General features: G+C 42.6%; 1 protein-coding gene across 6 annotated transcripts in view; it reads right to left on the bottom strand.

The window, feature by feature from the left end:
* The window catches only part of SPIDR (scaffold protein involved in DNA repair), a 344,503-nt gene extending 326,929 nt beyond the window's left edge, over positions 1–17,574 (bottom strand). For 5 of the 6 annotated variants that reach the window (XM_032609381.1, XM_032609382.1, XM_032609380.1 and 2 more), the window contains exon 1: positions 17,462–17,565. In XM_032609381.1, coding sequence (XP_032465272.1) covers positions 17,462–17,494 — 33 coding nt within the window. In that variant the 5' untranslated portion in view covers positions 17,495–17,565. Of the gene's footprint in view, positions 1–17,461 lie in introns of all 6 variants that reach the window. The other variant, XM_032609379.1, reaches the window with a different exon arrangement.
* Between the last annotated feature and the right edge of the window lie 3,587 nt (positions 17,575–21,161).

The raw sequence follows: 21,161 nt of genomic DNA, 5'->3' as shown, positions 1-21,161 counted from the left end.
ATAAAAAGTTGTGGGAAGAAGGAATTATGAAGTTGGCTGAAAAATGGCAGAAAGTAGTGGAACAAAATGGTGAACACGTTGTTCAGTAAAGTACTTGGTGAAATAAAAAAGGTGTCTTTTAGTTTTACTTAAAAACTGAAGGAACTTCTGGCCAACCCGATAATTAATGTGTTTTTTAAAATAAACTCCAGAGAAAAACAGGTAAAAATTAGTTATTTCCAAACTTCTGATCTAAACAAGATGATACAGATCTGTTTCTCCCAGCTTCTCCCCACTAAAAACAACTATAATCCCTGAAAATAACATAGAGACTGATAAGAATTCTAGAAATAGCAAGCTGGTTTGGGAGCCCAAGACTGAAGGAATAACAGAGTAACAAGGTGACTTATGTCCGAGCACCCAACAGAAGGTAACCCAGACCCCATGTTTCCCCACCCCCAACCTAGCTCATTCCTCCTCTTGATCAAACAGGAATCTCTCTGACAGTATCAACTAAGCCCAGCACCACCAGAGGGAGAGAGCAATTGGAAACACTGCCAATAATAAATGATCAAGGGAATCCCAATGGACCCAGATCTCCTTCCATTAGAGATTCTAGGACAAGGAAGAGAGTGGAGAGAGGTGGAGAGATTAGGTGTCAGTAGGATAGATCTCTTGACAACTCACACATTACCCAAGAATCACTCTGTGTCTCTCAGAGGCATGGGGGAATCCCAACACAGCAATAACCTGACAAGGGAAGCTTCTTGGTCACTGTGTGCCTGAGATTCTCTGCTCCTTCACCAAGAGACCCTAGCAGGTCAGCCTGGGGAACCCCCTTCTGTTCCCTAAGGTTACTGGCACTAGATATGCCGAGCAGACCAAAACAACATCACAAAGCCTCTAAAAATTAAACTATCATTAGAACCACAATCCACAAAAGTAGGTCAGGACCTGTGTGCTTGATCTTAGCAGCATACTGCAACAATAAAACACTTAAGTAGAACCCAGCATCTCCTAAGATAGACTAAATGTCCAGAATACAATTGAATATTGTTCTTCATACTAAGAACCAATACTATCAAAAAACAAATAAAAAGAAACAATCAACTGATGCCAACAAGCAAATCAATCTGGTGCTGGAACTATCTAACAAGAATTTTTTAATAGCTGTCATAAAAATGCTTCAATAATCAACTGCAAGTTCTCATGAAACAATGAAAAATTAGAAAAAAAAGAAAAAATTATAAAAAAGGACCAAATGGAAATTATAGAACTGAAAAATACAATTACCAAAATAAAAAACCTACTGGGTAGACTCAATAGTAAAATCATAACTACAGAAGATAGAATCAATAATTTGTAGGCCAATCAATACAATTCAACTAATCTGAACAACAGATTCAGACAAAATATAGTGAAGAAAAATGAATAGAGCCTCAGGGACCTGTGAGACAATAACAAAGGATTCTTCATTCATATCATTGTTCCAAGAGGTAAAGAAAAAGAAATTAAACTGAGAAAGTATTTTAAAACATATCAGCTCAAAATTTCCTACATTGGGTAAAAGATATAATATTTCTACAATAAGCTGAAAGAACCCCAAACAGGATAAACCCAAAGAAACCAACAGCAAGACATCAAAATTAAACTTCTAAAGATAAAGAAAAGTTTGGAAAAGAACCATGATAACATACTGCCTATACAGGGACATCAATTCTAGTGACAGAATTCTCATCTGAAATCTTAGAGCCAGAATGAAGTGGGGCAATTATTTTTCAGTTCTTAAAGAAAATAACAGCAACCCAGAATTTGATATCCAGTAAACTGCTCAACAATCAAGGGGAAATAAAGATATTTTAGACCCGCCCCCCCCCCCAAGAAAAACCACTTAAGTATTTGGAAACCAGCAGATACACACTTAAAGATTGGTAAAAGAAAGTACTCAAACAGTAGAAAATGGTTTTTTTTAAACCTTGTGAGCAGTGTGGAAAAAGGAAAAACAGAAACTGCAGGAGTATGGATAAATACAAAAGACAATCCTTCTCAAGAGCTGTATAAATCATAGTCAATGAATATGAAATATGAAACAAAAGCCACAATACTAGGTTACATTAAAGGTGCCTAAATGGAAAGTGAAGCTTCCACATTTTACTAGAAGTGATAAAATGCTGCATATGTAAACTGTGATAAGCTACACATATTATTGTATATCTAGAAAAACCATTGAGAAAATGATACAACCAAAAAAGCTAAGAAAAACTATATATAAATCAAAATGGAAACCTAAAATTTTTTAAGTAACTCCAAAAAAGCAAGAAAAGAGAAAGAACAGGAAGAAAACAACAAAATGGCAAACTTGAACACTAACATATCAATAATTTTCTCTTACATGTAAATGACTTAAATACATCCATCAAAAGACAGAGCCTGGCAGTGTAGATTAAAAAACATGAACCAACCACATGCTATTTGGAAGAAACTAATTTCAAGTTCAATACTATAGGGAGGTTGAAAGTAAATGAATAGAAAGATATGCCAAGTAAACACTGACAACAAAAGTGGCTATATTAGTATCTGGTAAAGTAGACCTCAGGTCAAAAAGAAATTTCTAGAAACAAAGAAATTATGTAAGAATAAATTCAACAGAAAGATACAACACTACTAATTTTATAAACACCAAACAACAGAGCCTCAAAATGCATAAAACAAAACTGATAGAACCGAAAGAATAAATACACAAATCCACCACTACAGTTGGGGATTTCGACACCTGCCCACCATGCTCAGCAACTGATAGAACTTCTAGGTAGGAAACAATATAAGTCATACAAGATCTCACCAAAAAAAACAAAACAAACAAAAACACCCTAACAATACCAAAGAGAGCGCACTACCCAACAAAAACAAAATACATATTATTTTTCCAAACACAAAGGAACACTCACCCAAATGTAGCATATTCAGAGAATAAATTTAAGAGAATGAAATCATACAGAATGTGTGGCTTAATCATAAATGAATTAAATTAGAAACCAATAATGAAAACAAAACAGATAAATGATAAAAACATGAATAAATAACAAGCTTCTGATTCATGAATAAAACAGTCTTCAACAGATTTTTTTAAACATACATAATTAAATGAAAAAAGAAAGAGCAATCAAAATATATGGGATGCAGCTAAAACAGCTCTGAGAGGGAAATTCGTAACATTAAATACAGCTGACCCTTGAACAACACAGGTTTGAACTGCATGGGTCCACTTACACATGGATTTTTTTCAATAAATACCTACTCCAGTACCACATGATCCACAAGTGGTGGAATCCATGGATGTGGAACCACAGATACAGAGGGCTAACTGTGAAGTTATACATGGACTTTCAACTGCACAGGGTATCAGCCTCCTAAACTCCTCACTGTTCAAGGGTCAACTTATTTTCATTGGAAATGAAAAAAACTCAAATCAATAACCTAAATTCCAACCTCAAGAAACTAGAAGAACAAAAAATAACTAAAGCAAGCAAAAGGAAGAGAACAGTAGGAATCAATTCAATTCAAAACAGGAAAACAACTATTTTTTAAAGCAATAAAACCAAGAGCCAGTCCTTCAAGAGATAATTACAATTAATACACATCTATGAGGACTGACAAAAAACAGAAACAGAGAAGACACAAATGACAAATATGAGTTTGAAATAGGGGATATCACTACAAATCCTACAGCCATTGAAAAAATATATCCCTACAAATCCTACAGCCATTAAAAAGATATAGGAACACTACAAACTTTGCACTCATAAACTCAGTAACTTATAAGTCAACCAATTCCTCAAAAACCACAACTTCCAAAACTCAACCAAGAATAGATAATGTAAACAGACCTTATAACCATCAAATAAATTGAATTTGAAAAGTCCCAGAAAACAAGCCACTAGGCCCAAGTGATTTCATTCCACAATTCTAACAAACCTTCAACAAAGAATTAACATCGACTTTTTATAATAACTTCCAGAAAATAAAACAAGAAAGAACACTTCCAAACCTCATTTTAGGAAACTAACATTACCCTGATAAGAGTCAGGCAAAGACAATATAAAAAAGAAAACTACAGACCAAATGTCTCTTATGAATTTAAATGCAAAAAAAAAACTCAACAGAATATCAGCAAAAGGAATCTAATAACGTTTACAAAGAAATGTACACCAAGGCCAAGTGGGGTTTATTTCAGGTGTGCATGGCTGATTCAACATTCAAAAATCAACCAATGTATGAGAATCCGCCTGCCAATGCAGGGGACACAGGTTTGATCCCTGCTCCGGGAAGATCCCACACACCGCAGTGCAACTAAGCCCATGCACCACAACTAGTGAGCCTGCAACTAAGCCTATACCACAACTACTGAGCCTGTGCTCTAGAGCCCACAAGCCACAACTGCTGAGCCCACGTGCCACAACTACTGAAGCCTGTGCACCTACAGCCCATGCTCCAGAACAAGAGAAGACACTGCAATGAGAAGCCCAAGCACCTCAACGAAGAGTAGCTCCCGCTCGCCGCAACTAGAAAAAGCCCGCACGCGGCAACAAAGACCCAACACAGCCAAAAAGAATAAATTAACTAATTAAAAAATATATATGGATCAATTTTTTTTAAAATCACCCAATGTAATCTACCATATATCAACAAGCTGAAAAGAAAAACTGCAGCATCTGGCACACAAAAAATGCATATAATAAAATCCAATACCAATTCATTATAAAACTGTAATCTAACTACAAATAAAAGTAAACTTCCTCAACTTAAGACGAACTACCAAAAACCCTCAGCTCACATCATACTGAACCAGGAAAGAATGAATGCTTTCCCCCTCCCCCTAAGATCAGTAACAAGTAAGGATGTCCACTCACATAACTCTTATCCAACATGGTACTGGAAGTTCTAGCTGCTACAATAAGGCAGGGAGATGGGACAGGGGTGGGGGGGCGGCAGTGGACAACAGTGGATTTGAGAATATACAGCTTGAAAAAGAAAAAACAAAACTACAAAGACATGATAGTCTACACAGAAAATCCCAAGAAATCTAACCAAAAAAAATGGCTAGTACTAATAAGTACTAGCCAGCCTTGCTGAGTTCAGCAAGGCTATAGAATATAACATGAATGCATGAAAAACAATCCATTTCTAAATACTAACAATAAACATGTAGAAACTAGAATTAAAAACACGATACAATTTACAATCACACCAAAATAAATGAAATACTTAAGTATAAAGTTACCAAAACATGTATGGCACCTGCCTGCTACAAATTTCAAAATGCTGATGAAAGAACCCAAAGATTAACAAATGGAGAGACAATGGACTAGGAGACTCACAGATGTCTATCTGCCCCAGATTGATAGACAGCTTTAATTCATTTCCTATCAAAATTCCAGAAAGTATTTTGTAGACATAGCCAAACTATCTTAAAACTTACAGGGAAAGCCACAGGCCCTAGAAGAGCTAAAACTGTTTTGAAGAAGAATAAAGTGGAAAGTCACTCTATCCAATGTTAAGGCTTAGTAGGCAAAGAGATAGACACATAGATGACTCGACCACTTCAGAAACCCAGAAATAAACCCACACATATTCGCGCAATTGGTTTATGACAAACATGCAAAAGCAATTCAATGGCGGAAGGAACAGACTTTCAATAAATGGTAGTGGACAACTGAAAGTCCATAGACCAAAATAAGAAAAAAAAAGAAAACCTCAACCTAAACCTCACACCTTATATGAAAATTAACTCAAAATATGTCATAAACTTAAATGTAAAACATTAAACTATAAAGCTGTTAGAAAAAAACAGAAAATTTTTGAGTTCCAGAGCTAGGCAAAGAGTTGTTACAGATTTGATAGCAAATGCACGTACTATCAAATGAACATGGTAAAAATTTTTAAATGTTGCTGCCAGAAGATATTTGGAAACAACATGTCCAACAAGGGACTAGTACCTAGAATATTTTTTAAGCTCTCAAAATTCAGCAATAACCCCAAAAAATCCAATTTAAAAATGGGTAAAAGAAACGAACAGGTATTTTGCCAAAGAAGATAGACAGATAGCAAATAATCACATAAAAACATGTTCAACATCATTAGCCATCATGGAAATACAAATTAAAACCACAATGAGTTATCAGCACACACCTATCATAATGGCTAAAATAAAAAATGTGATGAGCAAACTTCCAGAATAAGAGAATAAGAACCTCTAATAACTTGCTCCTTCATAAAAGAAATAATAACAGCGGGAAAAAATAGTCAAAGTTCAATTTTTCAAAACTTTGGAAATTAACCATAGGCTTATAATCTAAACAACATTCACTCAAGAAAAGTAGCTTAATATCGACAAGAACAGTGAACTTTTTGGTGTTTTAATTTGCCCTCATCTCATGCCCCCTCTCTAGCTCCATAGTAGCCTTGAAAAACAGCAGCCTCATAACCAGGATAAGCTGTGTAAACTGGCAGCCCAGCAGTCAGAGGAGAGAGCAAACTGGGTTTGTAGGTCCTCAAAAGGCCCTATCCACAGAGTATTATCACTATCTGAACTGCCTGGCAGCTCCTGAGAAGAAAAACTTATTCACAGAACTTAGTTCGACCTGACTCACAGCTCACTCAATGGGAAAGCCCTATCAGCAGGGCATTTGTCTAAAACAATTGACAGCAATTCATATTATAGCTGCCTGTGGCAGCAACAGTCGTTTCACGGACCAAAGAGCCAAAAGTGCTAACGAAGGAATATCTGAAGAATAAGATGTCCACAGGCAGCACTGAAAAGATCTGACATGTTCCAGGGGATCTGGAATGCTACCTGATCTGCAGGGCTGTGTGTATGCCCAGGAAAAACCTGAGAAGGCCCCCATATCTCAGCTCTGGATAATGTCAAGGCCCTGCACAAGGAGAAAGTTAAGTCAGTTATAAACTGCCAGACTACAGAAGGCACGCCTCAACGCACACAGAGCTCTTCAGTAAAGAATGAAAGACTTATTGGCTCAAAGCATCTAAACAAATATCTGTCCAATAATTCACAGACAAGTAAACAAACACTGTAGTGTGTTCAACAGCTACAAACAGGAAATATTTTTTTCCTCAAATTTTTGGCATTTACTGTAAGCCTCAAACAGCCACCAACACTCCATTTTATGCAGTTTATGGGTCCGGGTTCACAGGGCAGGGCATGGGCTGGGACAGCAAGGCTCCCTTACTTCCAGCTCTTTGATGGCAATCCACCCCTTGTCCCTTAATGGACCCATCTCCTAGAGGTAGCAGGAAAAGTTGGAGATGCCCCTTTTCCTACAGAAAACAGGAACTTTACAAACTTTAAGAAACTTTAGGAAAGTCATTAAACAAATAAATAGCAATAACAAACAAATTAAAAAACCTCTGGGGAGGGGATGGGAACTTAATGTCCAGAGTTGTTGCATTATATTTTAAATGTCTGGTTTCAACCAAAAATCGTAAGACACAAAGAAACAGAAAGGTATAACAAGAAAAATGCAGTCAAGAAAAACTGTACCTGAGGGAGGCCAGAAGCTGGATTCACCAAAGACTTTAAATCAGCTTCTGTAAATATGCTCAAAGAAAAAAAAGGAAATTGTCTAAAAAAGTTAAAACAAAATAGCCCAGCAAATAGAGAATATAAAGACATAATTATTTTTTAGAAAGAAAGCAAGAAACCACTACACTCAAATAGAAATTCAAGAACTGAATAGTACAATAACTGAAATGAAAAGTTCTCTAGAGAGGCTCTATAGCAGATTTGAGCTAGCAGAAGAAAAAGTCAGCAAACTTTGCAACAGGACAATTGAGAGTATCCAAGATGAAGAGCAGAAAAAAAAAGAATGAACAGAACCTCAGAGACCTGTGGGACACCATCAGGTATACAAATATATGCATAGGAGTCCCAGAAAGAAAGGAAGATGTAGAAAGAGTATCTGAAAAAATACAGACCAAAAACTTCCCAAATTTGATGAAAAGTTGATTATACACCCAAGAAACTCAAAAAACTCTGAGGATAAACTCAGAGACCAACCCTGAACACATCATGTCAACTACTAAAAGACAAAGAGAAATCATAAAAGCAGCAAGAGAAAAAAGACTCATCATGTAAAAGGATCCCTAATAAAATAGCTGACTACCCACAAGAAATCATGAAAACCTCCTCAAACAAACAAGAGCAGAATACACATTCTCCTTACATACATATGAAACCTTCTGGTAGACAGAACAAGCCTCAATACATTGTAAAGGAGTGAGAGCATATTATTACTACTCTTAGACAACAATACAATGAAACTAACAACAAAAATACAACTGCAAAAATCACAAAAATATGGAAATTAAACAACACACTCCTAAATATCCAGTGGATCAAAGACAGAATAACAAGAAAAATTAGAAGATATTATGAGAAAAATGAAAAAAATAAGATATATTAAATCTTGCAGATGCAGAAAAAAGCAATGCTTACCTAAAAACTTATAGCTGTTAATATCTATTTTTAAAAAGGCCTCAAATTAATAGCTTAACCGCTAATCTTAGAAAACTAGAAAAATAAGAGCAACTAACCCAAAGCAAGCAGAAGGAAGGAAATGAGGACAGAAATAAAATAGAAAACAAAATAACGAAGAATATAAATATAACCAAAAGTTGGTTCCTTGAAAAGACCAAAACGGACAAACCTTTAGCTAAACTCACAAAAAGAAAAAAAAAAAAGAGGGAAAGAGAGAAGATTCAAATTGCAAAAACAAGAAATGAAAGAGAAAAAGCACTAAAGGATTATAGGAAACCCTGTAAGGAATATGAAAAACTGTACGCCAACAAATTAGGTAACTACCATACAATACACAGACTCCAAGAAAGACACAAACTAGCAAAACTGACTCAAGTAGAAATTAAAAAACTGAATAGGGCTTCCCTGGTGGTGCAGTAGTTAAGAATCCACCTGCCAATGCAGGGGACACGGGTTTGAGCCCTGGTCCGGGAAGATCCCACATGCCGCAGAGCAACTAAGCCTGTGCGCCACAACTACTGAGCCTGTGTTCTAGAGCCCGTGAGACACAATTACTGAGCCTGCGTGCCACAACTAGTGAAGCCCGCACACCTAGAGCCCGTGCTCTGCAATGAGAAGCCACCACAATGAGAAGCCCGCGCACCACAGCGAAGAGTAGCCCCCGCTCGCCGCAACTGGAAAGTCAGCACTCAGCAACGAAGACCCAACGCAGCAAAATAAATTAATTAATTTTTTAAAAAACTTAATAGACATAACAAATGGATTGAATCAGTAATTTGGAAACTTATCACAAAGAAAAAGCAAGACTCAGACGACTACACTAATAACTTATGCCAAACGTAAAAATGCATTAATATCCATGCTTCACAAACTCCTAACTCATACTATGAAACCAAATCCTTATAACAAACCCAAAGACATCAAAAAAAAAAAAAAAAAACTAGACCATTATTACTTATGAATACAGTTGCAAAAATCCTCAACAAAATATCAGCATACTGAATCCAGCAGTATATGCAAAGGGTTATATATACACCACGGCCAATAGGGATTTTCCCTCCAGCAATGCAAGATTGATGTAACATCCAAAACTCAATAAATATACCATATTAATAAAGGACAAAGGAAAAAATTGGATCAACAGAAAAAAAACTTACAAAAGCCAACACCCTTCCATAGTAATTCTCAACATACCTGCAATGGAACAGTAGTTCCTCAATCCGATAAAGAATATCTAAATAGAACTCACAGCTAACATCATACATAATAAATTACTGAATGTTTTCTCCCTAAGATAAGGATCAAGAAAAGGATGTGAGCTCTCACCACTTATATTCAAGATTGTACTAGAGGTTCTAGCCATGGCAATTAGGCAAGGAGAAGAAATAAGACATCCAAACTGGAAAGGAAGAGGTAAAACTATCTCTGAATACTCAGAGATGATATGGTCTTATATATAGACAATCCTAAGAAACACACACACACACAATTAGAACAAATGACTTCAGCAAAGTTGCAAGACACAATCTGAATACTAAAAAAATCAAGTGTAATTATATACACTAGCAATGACCAACACAAAAAACAAATTTTTTTAAAATTCCATTAATAGCAACAGAAAGAATAAAATGCTTAGAAATAAGTTTAATCAAGGAAGTGCAAGACTTCTACAGTGAAAACTACAAAACATAGTTAAAAGAAATGAAAGAGCTAAATAAAATGGAAAGACACCCCACATTCGTGGCTTGGAAAGCTTAATACTGTTAAGACAGCAATACTCTCCAATTTCTCTACAGAGTTACCCAATAAAAATCCCAGATGGCTGTTTGCAGAAATTGACTGATGTTACTATTCACATGAAAATGCTAGGAACCCAGAATAATTTAAACAATCTTGAAACAGAACACAAGCTAGAGATTTCCTAACTTCAAAACTTACTACCAAGCTACAGTAATTAATAAAGTATGGTAGCAGCATAAGGGTAATACATAAATGAATGGAACAGAATTCATACTTAAGAAATAAATCCTTACATTTGTGGTCAATTGATTTTAAAAAGCAAATGCAAAAACAACTCAATGGAGATAGAATAATCTTTTCAACAAATGGTACTGGCACAACTGAATATCCACATGCAAAAGAATGAAGGTAGGGCTTCCCTGGTGGCACAGTGGTTGAGAGTCCGCCTGCCGATGCAGGGGACACGGGTTCGTGCCCCAGTCCGGGAAGATCCCACATGCCGCGGAGCGGCTAGGCCCGTGAACCATGGCCGCTGAACCTGAGCGTCCGGAGCCTGTGCTCCACAACGGGAGAGGCCACAACAGTGAGAGGCCCGTGTACCGCAAAAAAAAAGAATGAAGGTAGACCCTTTCCTTACACCACATACAAAAATTAACTCCAAATGAACCACAAACCTAAATGTAAGAGCTAAAACTAGAAACTCTTAGAAGGAAACATACAAATAAACCTTTATGACTTATGACCTAAGTGATTTCTTAGATATGCACCAAAAGCATAAGCAACGAAAGTAAAAAGACTGGACTTCATCAAAAATTTTAAACATTTGTGCTTCAAATGACCTCATTAAGAAAATGAAAAGCAAGCCCACAGAGTGGGAGAAAATATTTGCAAACCACATATCTGATAAGGAAACTGTATACAGAATTTATAAAGAACCCTTACAATTCAACAATAAAAAGACAAATCCAACTAAAACATGGGCAAGGGCTTCCTTGGTGGCGCGGTGGTTAAGAATCCGCCTGCCAATGCAGGGGACACAGGTTCGAGCCCTGGTCCGGGAAGATCCCACATGCCGCGGAGCAACTAAGCCCGTGTGCCACAACTACTGAGCCTGCGCTCTAGAGCCCGTGCACCTACAGCCTGTGCTCCCCAGCAAGAGAAGCCGCCACAATGAGAAGCCCGCCCACCGCAACGAAGAGTAGCCCCCGCTTGCCACAACTTGAGAAAGCCCACATGCAGCAACGAAGATCCAATACAGCCAAATTAAAAAAAAAAAAACATGGGCAAGTAATTTGAATACACATTTCTTCAAAGAAGATACACAAATGACCAACAAGCACATGAAAAGATACTCAACATAATTAGTCATTAGGGAAACACAAATCAAAACCAAAACAATAAAATACCACTTTCTACCCATTAAGATGGCTAAAGTCAAAAGAATGCAATAACAAGTATTGACAAGCATTCGGAGAAATCAGAATCCTCATTCCTTGCTGGTGAGACTAAAAAATGTAACCACTTGGAAAACAGTTTGGCAGTTCCTCAAAATTTAAACCATACAATTACCATATGACTCATCAATTCCACTGGTAGGTTTACATCCAACGTAAATGAAAACTTTCATCTTCACAAAAATTGGTACACAAACGATCATAGCAGCATCATTCATAACAACCAAAAAGTGTAAATAATCCAAATATCCATCAATTGATGAATGGAATTTTTTTAATGTTGTATACCATACAATGAAAAATTATTCAACCATAAAGGGGAATGAAGTACTGATACATGCTACAACAATGGATGAACCTTGAAAACGTTAGGCTAAGTGAAATAAGCCAGTCTCAAAAGACCATGTTATTCCATTTATATGCAATGTCCAGAATAGGCAAATCTATACAGATGGAAAGTAGCTTAGTGGTTGCCAGGGGGATGGGGAAGGAGAGAATGTGGAATGACTGCTAACAGCCATGGAGTTCCTTTTCAGTGTGATGAGAATATTCTCTAATAAATATTTGTACAACTTTGTGAATATACTAAAAACCACTGAAGTCTGTACTTTAAAAGCATGAATTTATTATCTATGAAATTGAATCACTCATACATTGCCAGTGTAATATTGTACAGCCACTCTAGAATAAAGTTTGTTAGTTTCTTATAAAACTAAACATCAAATTACGATATGACCCAGCAATTACACTCTTGGGCATTTATCTTAGAGAAATAAAAATCTATGTTCCCCAAAACACCTGTACACAAGTGTTCACAGCAGCTTTATTCTAATAGCCAGAAACTGGAAACAGCCCAGATGTACTTCAACAGGTAAAATGCTAAGTGAAACTGTGGTACATCCATTCTGTGGTAGTCCATTCCATGGACTACGACTCAGCAATAAAAGTGAAGAAGCTACTGATATACACAACCTAGACAAGAATCTTATGCTGAGTGGGAAGAAATATAAGGAAAACAATATCAAAAGGTTATAAATTGTATGATCCTATCCCAATAACATTCTTGTTTTGTTTTGTTTGGTTTGGTTTGGTTTGCGATACGTGGGCCTCTCCCTGTCGTGTCCTCTCCCGTTGCGGAGCACAGGCTCCGGACGCGCAGGCTCAGCAGCCATGGCTCACGGGCCTAGTTGCTCCGCGGCATGTGGGATCTTCCCGGACCGGGGCACGAACCCGTGTTCCCTGCATCGGCAGGCGGACTCTCAACCACTGCGCCACCAGGGAAGCCCCCAATAACATTTTTGAAATGACAAAAACTTTTAAATAACGAATAGATGAATGATTGCCAGGGGTTAGGGGTGGGAGTTAATGGGAGTCGGTGTGATTATAAAAAGGGTCCTATGCTGATGAAACTGTTCAGTATCTTGACTGTGGTAGTAGATGCATGAACCTACACGTGATAAAATTGTACAGAACTAAACACACACACATACACAGACGCACACCTGGGGAGATTTGAATAAGACAGTTGTATTGTATTAATGTCAATACATTGGTGGTGATATCGTACTACAGTTTTGCAGAATGTTATCATTGTGGCCAACTAGATAAAGAATACGTGAGATGTCTATAATTCCTTACAGCTGTTATGTGATTCTACAATTACCTCAATTTTAAACAGCGATTGCCTTCAGGGACATGATTAAGTGCAGGAAGGAGCAGGGCAACAATTGCTGGTTTTCATGAGAAATTTTTTCATACTACTTTTTTTTAATCTATGAGCATATATTATTTTGATTTAAAAGAAAATATTTTTCCCCTTACAGGAAATATATATGTGAAGTACCTGACATACAAAAAGTCTTCAGTAAATGTTAGTTCTCCTTTCCTTCCATTTTAAGGATAAGACAACGTCTGGACTAAGATATCAGTACTAAGGAGTCCAACTCTGAGAAGCACAGCCACCGGTAAATCATCCGATGGGATTACCAAGGGCTAAAACTGGAACCATAATGTACTCCTACCAAGGTAACTATGAGAGAATCTCTCTCCACCACTGAACAACTTTAAAACTAAGCCCTCTTCCTATTCCTTGTTCAACAAATTGAGTGAAGCAATTCTGGAGAAATCTAAAGGCAAAAACAGTAAAGGATGAACAATAGCTCTGTCCTCATCTAGAAATTTCTTTCATTATCATGGTGTTTTATTATTAATTGCTTTCATTATCACTAACATTAATTGAGTGCCTATACGCTCAGTACATCATTTCATGCAGTCCTCATCATTTAACCCTCATACCAACCTTGCAAGATCGGTATTATCTTATCCCCATTTGATAGACAAAGAAGCTACAACTTAGAAATGCTGTGTATATTGTGCTGGTCAGAGAGCTAGTAAGCAACATGTCAGGATTTTCTCCCATGTATGTCTAATTGCGGAAATAAAGATTCTAGCCACTGATTCTGCATTATCTCACTTTAACAAAAGTGTCTAGCGATAACTGTCACGTGCACCTTCAACTCAAAGGCACATAACAGCAGCTGAGCTTTCCGACCTGGTTGAGAACCTGGGAATATCACTGGAACTTCTAAGTCTCAAGCCCAGTCATGGTATCAGCCACTAGCCTCCTCCTAATCATGATGTCTCACCTGCCATTCTGCACTCTTACGGCCAGCTACGTCAGTGTTTCCTTTCAAGCATTAAGACTCCTACCCTTCTACCAATTCACTTTACCAATCACCAACCCACAAGGCTAGGATAAAAAGACCCACAAATGAGAGTGGCCCTCTTCATATTTTCTTATTACTTGTCCTTGGTCAATGCTGGTAAACACTCTTACCATTCCCTACCCCTCTACTCTCACACACACACTTACATACACAAGTTCCACACCCGTGCTTGCCTTTACCTCTCCTTGTCACCATCATAGCGCAAGCCGTCACATCTTCCCTAAGGTTAAAATAAGCCACTATAAAACTCAGCAGACCTCCCATCTACTGCGCTCTCCTTCTTCCCTGTAGTCTCAGAGGAAAAATACTCCTATTACCTAATACTAGCCCCTTTCTGTAACAGAAGCCAGGTCCTCATTCTATCCTTGGCTCCTCCCCATCCTGCTTCAAAGAAGCAATGTTTCCCTTTCTTGAAAAATAAACAACTTCTTTGAAATGACACGTACACTGTATTTAATTAAAAATTACTATGTCCTTGCTATTATGAAAGAAGCACCAGAAATAAAATAAGGTTTTCTGATGAGGACCCAAAGGAGTAGAGAAGGAGGGTGTCATCAGAAAGATATGATGTTCCTTTATTTCTTTTATGACCTTAACAAGATAGTTTTCCTTTCAGTGAGAAAGAGAAGGGGGAGAGCTACAATTCAGTCTGAGGAGGCAGAAGGAACTGTGAGACTGAGGGGAGGACCAGGAAATCTCAGAAGGTAAGCGACTGACAGGTAAAGGGAGTACCTGTGGTCGTTCCTGGCTATTTAGCAAAGGGAGAAGACAAAGCTTAAAGGGAATAAGAATCATAGCACTTGAAAGGACAGTGAGGGGGCAAAGGCAGGAGGGAAGAAAGAAATAAAATACACCCAGCCGTGGAGCAACTTGGAGCTTAATCTCTCCCTGGGCCTTAAGTTCCCTAACATCAGGTAAGAAGCAACTAACTCTCCCCAAGTTTCCCATTTTTCACAGGTTCAAGTTTTGAGTCACCACTGACTCTTCCCTCTTCATCTTTCAATTTCAGGTACGTAAGTCTCATCTTCCTTTTATTATCTATCAACTCAGTCCTTTCCCAATACTATTCCCAATTCTACGATGTTAGTTCAGGCACATATCAACTTCCATTTTAAGAGTCCAGAAAGATCTACATGGCTTGCCCAGAATTATAAAATTAGTTAGTTGTAGAGCTGAGACTGGTACCCAAGTCTTCTGACCAGGGTTTTTCCCCATGTTTCTTCATACCTACAATACTTGCAAACCTTCTATACTAGTTCTCCTTTCATTCATTCATCAGATATCTATTAAGTATCTAATATGTTCAAGGGACTATGACAGGTGCTATGATAAGGTCTTGAAAACTGATAGAATGACGAAGGGAAAAGTGAGTATCAAGACAAAAACATGAAGATTTCTAAGTGAGGATGTAGTGTAAGTGCCTGACATTAAGCATCTGATTGCCAGGTGGCATCCACTTTAGAAGAAATCCATCTCGAACAAAAGTATCTACAGCTGTATGCCAGAGCTATTTGCAAAACAACCAGGTAAGGAACTAGGCTGCCCTCACCCATGAAGGTTCCTCTTTCAACAAGCCCTGGTAACCTAAATAACTGACCATTTGAGTGACCGTGCTTCTCCCTCCCTGCTATTGCTTTAAATTAGCCAACGAAGAATGAATCCCCGAAATTCTAGACACCTAACCCCCAGACCCTAATAAAGGCAGACCCCAGGTGTGCCGTCCCTCTCTCCCTGTGTCTCGCCCTCCAACCTCACCGTGAGGTCCTTGGGTGTACCATGCACCCTCCAGGACCTGTGAGGAATGAACCTTGCTCCTCCAAGTCTCCTGACAGTTTCTGCTGAAGTGCACCCTGCAATCGCAATTAGAGAGCATCAGTGTCAACAGGCTGAGAGCAGCACAACACAGGAGGAAGTGCTGGCACCCAGGGGACTAAGGGCGAGAAAATGACAACTTCATGGTGCACTGCGTTTAAACCACGCTCAAGGGAAAGGTCAAATACACATCTGAAAATCGTCCATACAGAGGGACAGCTAACATCAATGTGTGAGACTTCCCAGAACAAACTTGGAAAGTGAGGAAAAAGGCGCAAAGTCAGAAGTCAGAACCTGGCAGGAAGGCAGCAAAGGAGAAATAAATGAGCAATTGCAATACGGGAAAAGAATCAAGTGGCAAATGTGTCAAATGCTACAGTGACCAAGTTCACAAGTTACATGGGCTTCAACAATTTAACATACTTCCTTGATTCCTTGGTTTTTTCTTTCTTCACATTTCAGTATTTTTGAAATCAGGGTTAGGTATGCTTGTCTTGGGCTTCCTGGACTTCGTAAATGGGTAGTCACAAAACTGACAGCGTGTGTGACAACCAATGATATTCCAGGGGCAAGGAGACACAGCAGTGAGACGGCGGCTGAACCAGCGTGCGCGGACTATTTTTTCAGGAACTTTTTGGTAAGAAATGAGGAGTCAAGAAAGGAGTCAGTGTCTGCTTTCATTCAGTTTTCAGTACGACGAGACAAGCATGTTGGTAAGCAAGGAGCTCAGAAATCGCTTTCAAAAGGTAAAGGGCACACGCAGGACAAACGCAATGCACTCAGAACGCAGCTGCGCCGCTCTCAGCGCGGTCACCAGGCGGACCCCGCGCCCGACTCGGCCGAGACGCTCCCGCTCCGGCGTCGGAAGGGGCAGGGGAGGCAGCGCGGCGCAGACGCGGCGGCTACGCAGGCCCTCCCGGACCCCAGGACGACGCCGTCGCCCTGCGGCCCAGCAGAGACGCGCGAGCACCAGATGGACTCGGGTCGCACGGCCGGGCTCACCCGCTCCGGTCGCCCCACAGCCGCGACCCTCGCCCTCCAGGGAGGCGGCCCCTCCCTCCCCGCCTCCAACGCGGGCTGCGTCCACGCCACAGACGCCCCAGCCGCCCACCAGCCCGGGGCCAGCCACACGCGCCCCGCGGGCGAAGCCGACGTGGGGGGACCGAGAAGACAGCACCCAGAGACCCACGGCCTACCTTCGAGCCACGAGACTGGCCTCCGCGGGGCATCTCCGTGCGCGCCGCCTCCTCCAGCGCGTGCCACCCCCTCAGGCCGCCGGAAGGCCGCGCGTCCCCGGACCAACTCGGCGCGCCGCGACACACCACGCTCTGCGATTGGCGGACGCTCGGGCTGGGGGCGGGGATTCTCCGGACGCACCGCCCTCCCAGCGCGCCGCGCCTCACTGCACTCTGCGATTGGCGGACACTCGCGCGGGGGCGTGGTTTCCCTGCTACCCACGCTTCCTGGCACTGATCTACACTGCGGCCGCTGGGAACTGGGCGCCGGCCCCAGCTGTAGGTCCGGGTTGTCCTGTGTTGCTCTGCCTGCCTGTAACTGGGCCGGGGTCCGGCAGAGCACGCGCTGGAGTGGCCGCAGCGCCGCCGTAGCCTCCTGGCCAGGGAGCTGCTGAAAAACCCGCGCGGGGTTTTTCAAATAAAGCTCGTGCTTGGTGTGCTTTGTCAGGCAAGGACCGGCCTTAATAAAAATAAACGGAAACCCGAAGTGGGCTATGAATTCAGCAAGCGGTGCTTAGGGAATGGTTGCAGCCGTGGATAACCGGAGACAGGGGTGTTATTTCCCCATCTACTTGAGAGCAGGGGGTTAGTCTCCAGAGCAGAAGTTTTCAAGTTCAGAGACGCCAGAATCGCTGCTTCTCCCTAATGACGGCCTGGTCCTCGAATGTTCTGGGCAGGAAGAGGGTCGAAGAGGACGCTGGCCTGTCCCCTCTGCCTCCTGGGGGCCCAGATACAGGGCTCGAGGACTGCTGAACCTTGAGGCCTGGATGCTTCCAGGTGTGGGATGAACCTGCCACTGCCACTGCACACTGGAGCTGCCCCTTCCGAGATTCAGGAAACGGGGGGACCCACCAAACGGAGCCCATCCCCAGGCTCTGCTGCAAGTCTGCTCGGACTGATCCTGAAGACTGGGGATCCCCATACTGACATTCTAGTGGAATTTCCACTAGACCCCTTTCTACCCTGTTCTGAGCAAATTACTAGTCAATCTATGCTACCATCACCCCACGAGCAGACTGGGACGCTGAGGCTCCGAGAAGCCAGGTAATCCAGCCAGAAGCACAGATGTGAGGCCACGGAGTGGGGTCTGCACCCGCCGCCTGCCCAGGGGGACTGCCCACTCCCCGCAGCTTCCACACCTGTTCCCTTCACCCCCCTCCCGGGACGAGTTCGCAGAGCCTCCTCTTGGGGGGATTCACTTACCTTCTTCTAACAGGATCCGTCTCACTATCCTGTTTTGGGATCATCCGGAAGGCTTGTCACTCTGAAGCAGGATCAGCCTCACGACACCAGGGCAGCTTTCCTGGATCACACGCACCACCTGCACATCCACTCCCAGCTCAGACCCAGAAAGGGCCCCTCGGCCCCGAGCCCCATGGCTCTGCCTGGGATCCCACCCCCTCCTGCCTGGTCCGTCCCTCTCATGTCCCCTGCAGCGTCACCAGGAGCTCCCACCTGCCCCAGACAGGCTGTCTGCTCTGTCCTGGGGAGGCCTTCCGTGGTGTCAGGTGGAAGAAACAAGAGGTACCCGTGGGGCCTCCCTCACACAGCCCAGTGGCCAGTACCCACCTACTGACCTCATTACCCTGGATGGACGGGTTCAGGGGGCCCGTGGCATCTCCTGGTTCTCACTTCATCCCAGCACTCCCACAGGGAAGTTGCTAAGCAACTCTGTGCCGGCTGCACAGAGAGGACGCTCATACACACGCCCCCCTCCCAGCACACGGGGCTCTCGTGGCCAGGCCCCTCCCTGGAAATGGAGATCACATGTGCAGGTACCCAGCAGCCCACGGGGCTCTCGTGGTCAGGCCCCTCCCAGGATATGGAGCTCACCTGGGCAGACACGCAGCAAGGCTGGGCACACAGGAACTGTGCATGTAGCCCTCATTGCAGAGCACCCCAAGCCCACCTGTTGGTCAGAGCTGACCCTGAGCACCTCAGAGCAGGACCTGAACTAACAAACAGCAGCTCCGACAGGTCTGTGACCCTGGGCTTCACTCTGTGCGGTCTCCTTCCACCGGGCCTTCCAGAGGCTTCCACTGCAGCTGGGGCACCAGGCCTCTGTCTCCACCCACCACCCCTCCTCTCCCTGACTCCTAGGTTCCTCTCATTAGGAGAGGGTCTTGAAGTTGTCTCCCACTCATGGACCAGAATAAATGATTAGAACACAAGCAGAGCTGCAGCCCCATGTGTATCCTGACCCTCAGGACCCAACACCTGTTCCTTGGACCTGGCCGGTGTAGCAAGGCCCATTTTCTACAACTCTGAGCCCCTGAGGGGGCGAGGATTGGCTGACCTGGGCAGCCTGACCCGGCCGTCCAGCCCTCCCCAGGTGTGCCTGGGTTGAGGTCAATATAAACACCACTCCTGGCTGCAAGAGCCCCTGCAGCTGTGTCTGACGCCATATTCTCTGCCCTATCAGCAGTTTTGCTGCTGGGATGGTGGGAGGGAGTAGGGCCCGCGGCTCTGTGGGTGGCTCGGTGTGAGTGGGGCTCTGCTGGACTTTCCGCAGGAGTTGCCGGGCTGCCACCTGCTAAAGAAGAGGATGTGTCACCCGTAACTGCCGTTGGAATTTCTCCCAGGGCAGAGGTGAGGAAGGAAAAAAGCAGTGGGGGCCGGGAAAAGAGGGGTATGTCAGGCAGGGAAATGGAAAGCTTCCAGAAGAACGCCCAGGGCCAGGACCATCCTGGCTGGCCTGCAGACACCAAGTCGGCCGGCGTGCTGTGGCTGGGGTGGTTCCATGGCCCTTCCTGTAGGCTTTCAAGTCCTTGCACACGTTCAGGTGTTTTACCTGGGAAGGGTGGGAACAGTTCAGCAGCAGCTGGCCTAGGGCTCAGCTCACGTTTACTCAGAGACTCCTCGGCACGGTCCCCCAGCTTTGCAAAGAGGATGCTCCTTGCGGGGTGGGGGGCTGCTGGCTGCATGGGAGACGATTCCCCACCTCTGACCAACTTCAGAATTGTTTACCACTAGAGCAAGTGCCCTGATAGGGTTTTCATCTGTGTAACTAGTGGGTTCTTAATTAACAACGTGAACGGTGACACCAGAGGTCCTGAATCAGGATGCAAATACATATCCCCAACATGTACATGCCTAAAAACCTGGGGAGGCCGTGTGCAGCCGGCACCCTTAGAGATGGGCTTCCGACTGACCCCTCAACATTCTGGTGTCCAGCCTCTGCTTTAGGATTTCTGGGGCCCAAGGCTGACTCTAAGGGTTCTGCAATCCAGCCTCTGTCGGCCTTTAATGAAACCCGCACTCCAGAATCCTACAGAGTAGGGTCTGTGTGACCGTTCTGTGGCTTCTGTAACAAATGACCACAAGCTGGGTGGTTTAAAACAACAGGAATTCATCCTCCCCCAGTCCTGGAGACCAGACATCTGAGATCAAGGTGTTGCAGGACAGAAGTCTCTCCAAAGGCTCCAGGATAGGGTTCTTCCTGCCTTTTCCAGCTTTGGGGGGCTCCAGGCATTCCCAGGCTTGCGGCTGCATCCCTCCCATCTCTGCCTCTGTCTTCACGTGGCTTCTCCTCTGTGTCTGTGTTTCTCCTCTTTTGTCTCTCATAAGGACTCTCTCAATTGGATTGAGGGCCACCCTAACCCAAGATGACCTCACCTCTAGATCCTTAACTACACATAGAAAGATGCTTTTCCCAGATATG

Source organism: Phocoena sinus, chromosome 17 (genome assembly GCF_008692025.1).
Source record: "Phocoena sinus isolate mPhoSin1 chromosome 17, mPhoSin1.pri, whole genome shotgun sequence".
NCBI classification, from domain to species: domain Eukaryota; kingdom Metazoa; phylum Chordata; class Mammalia; order Artiodactyla; family Phocoenidae; genus Phocoena; species Phocoena sinus.
This window is presented reverse-complemented; position numbering and strand designations above follow the sequence as displayed.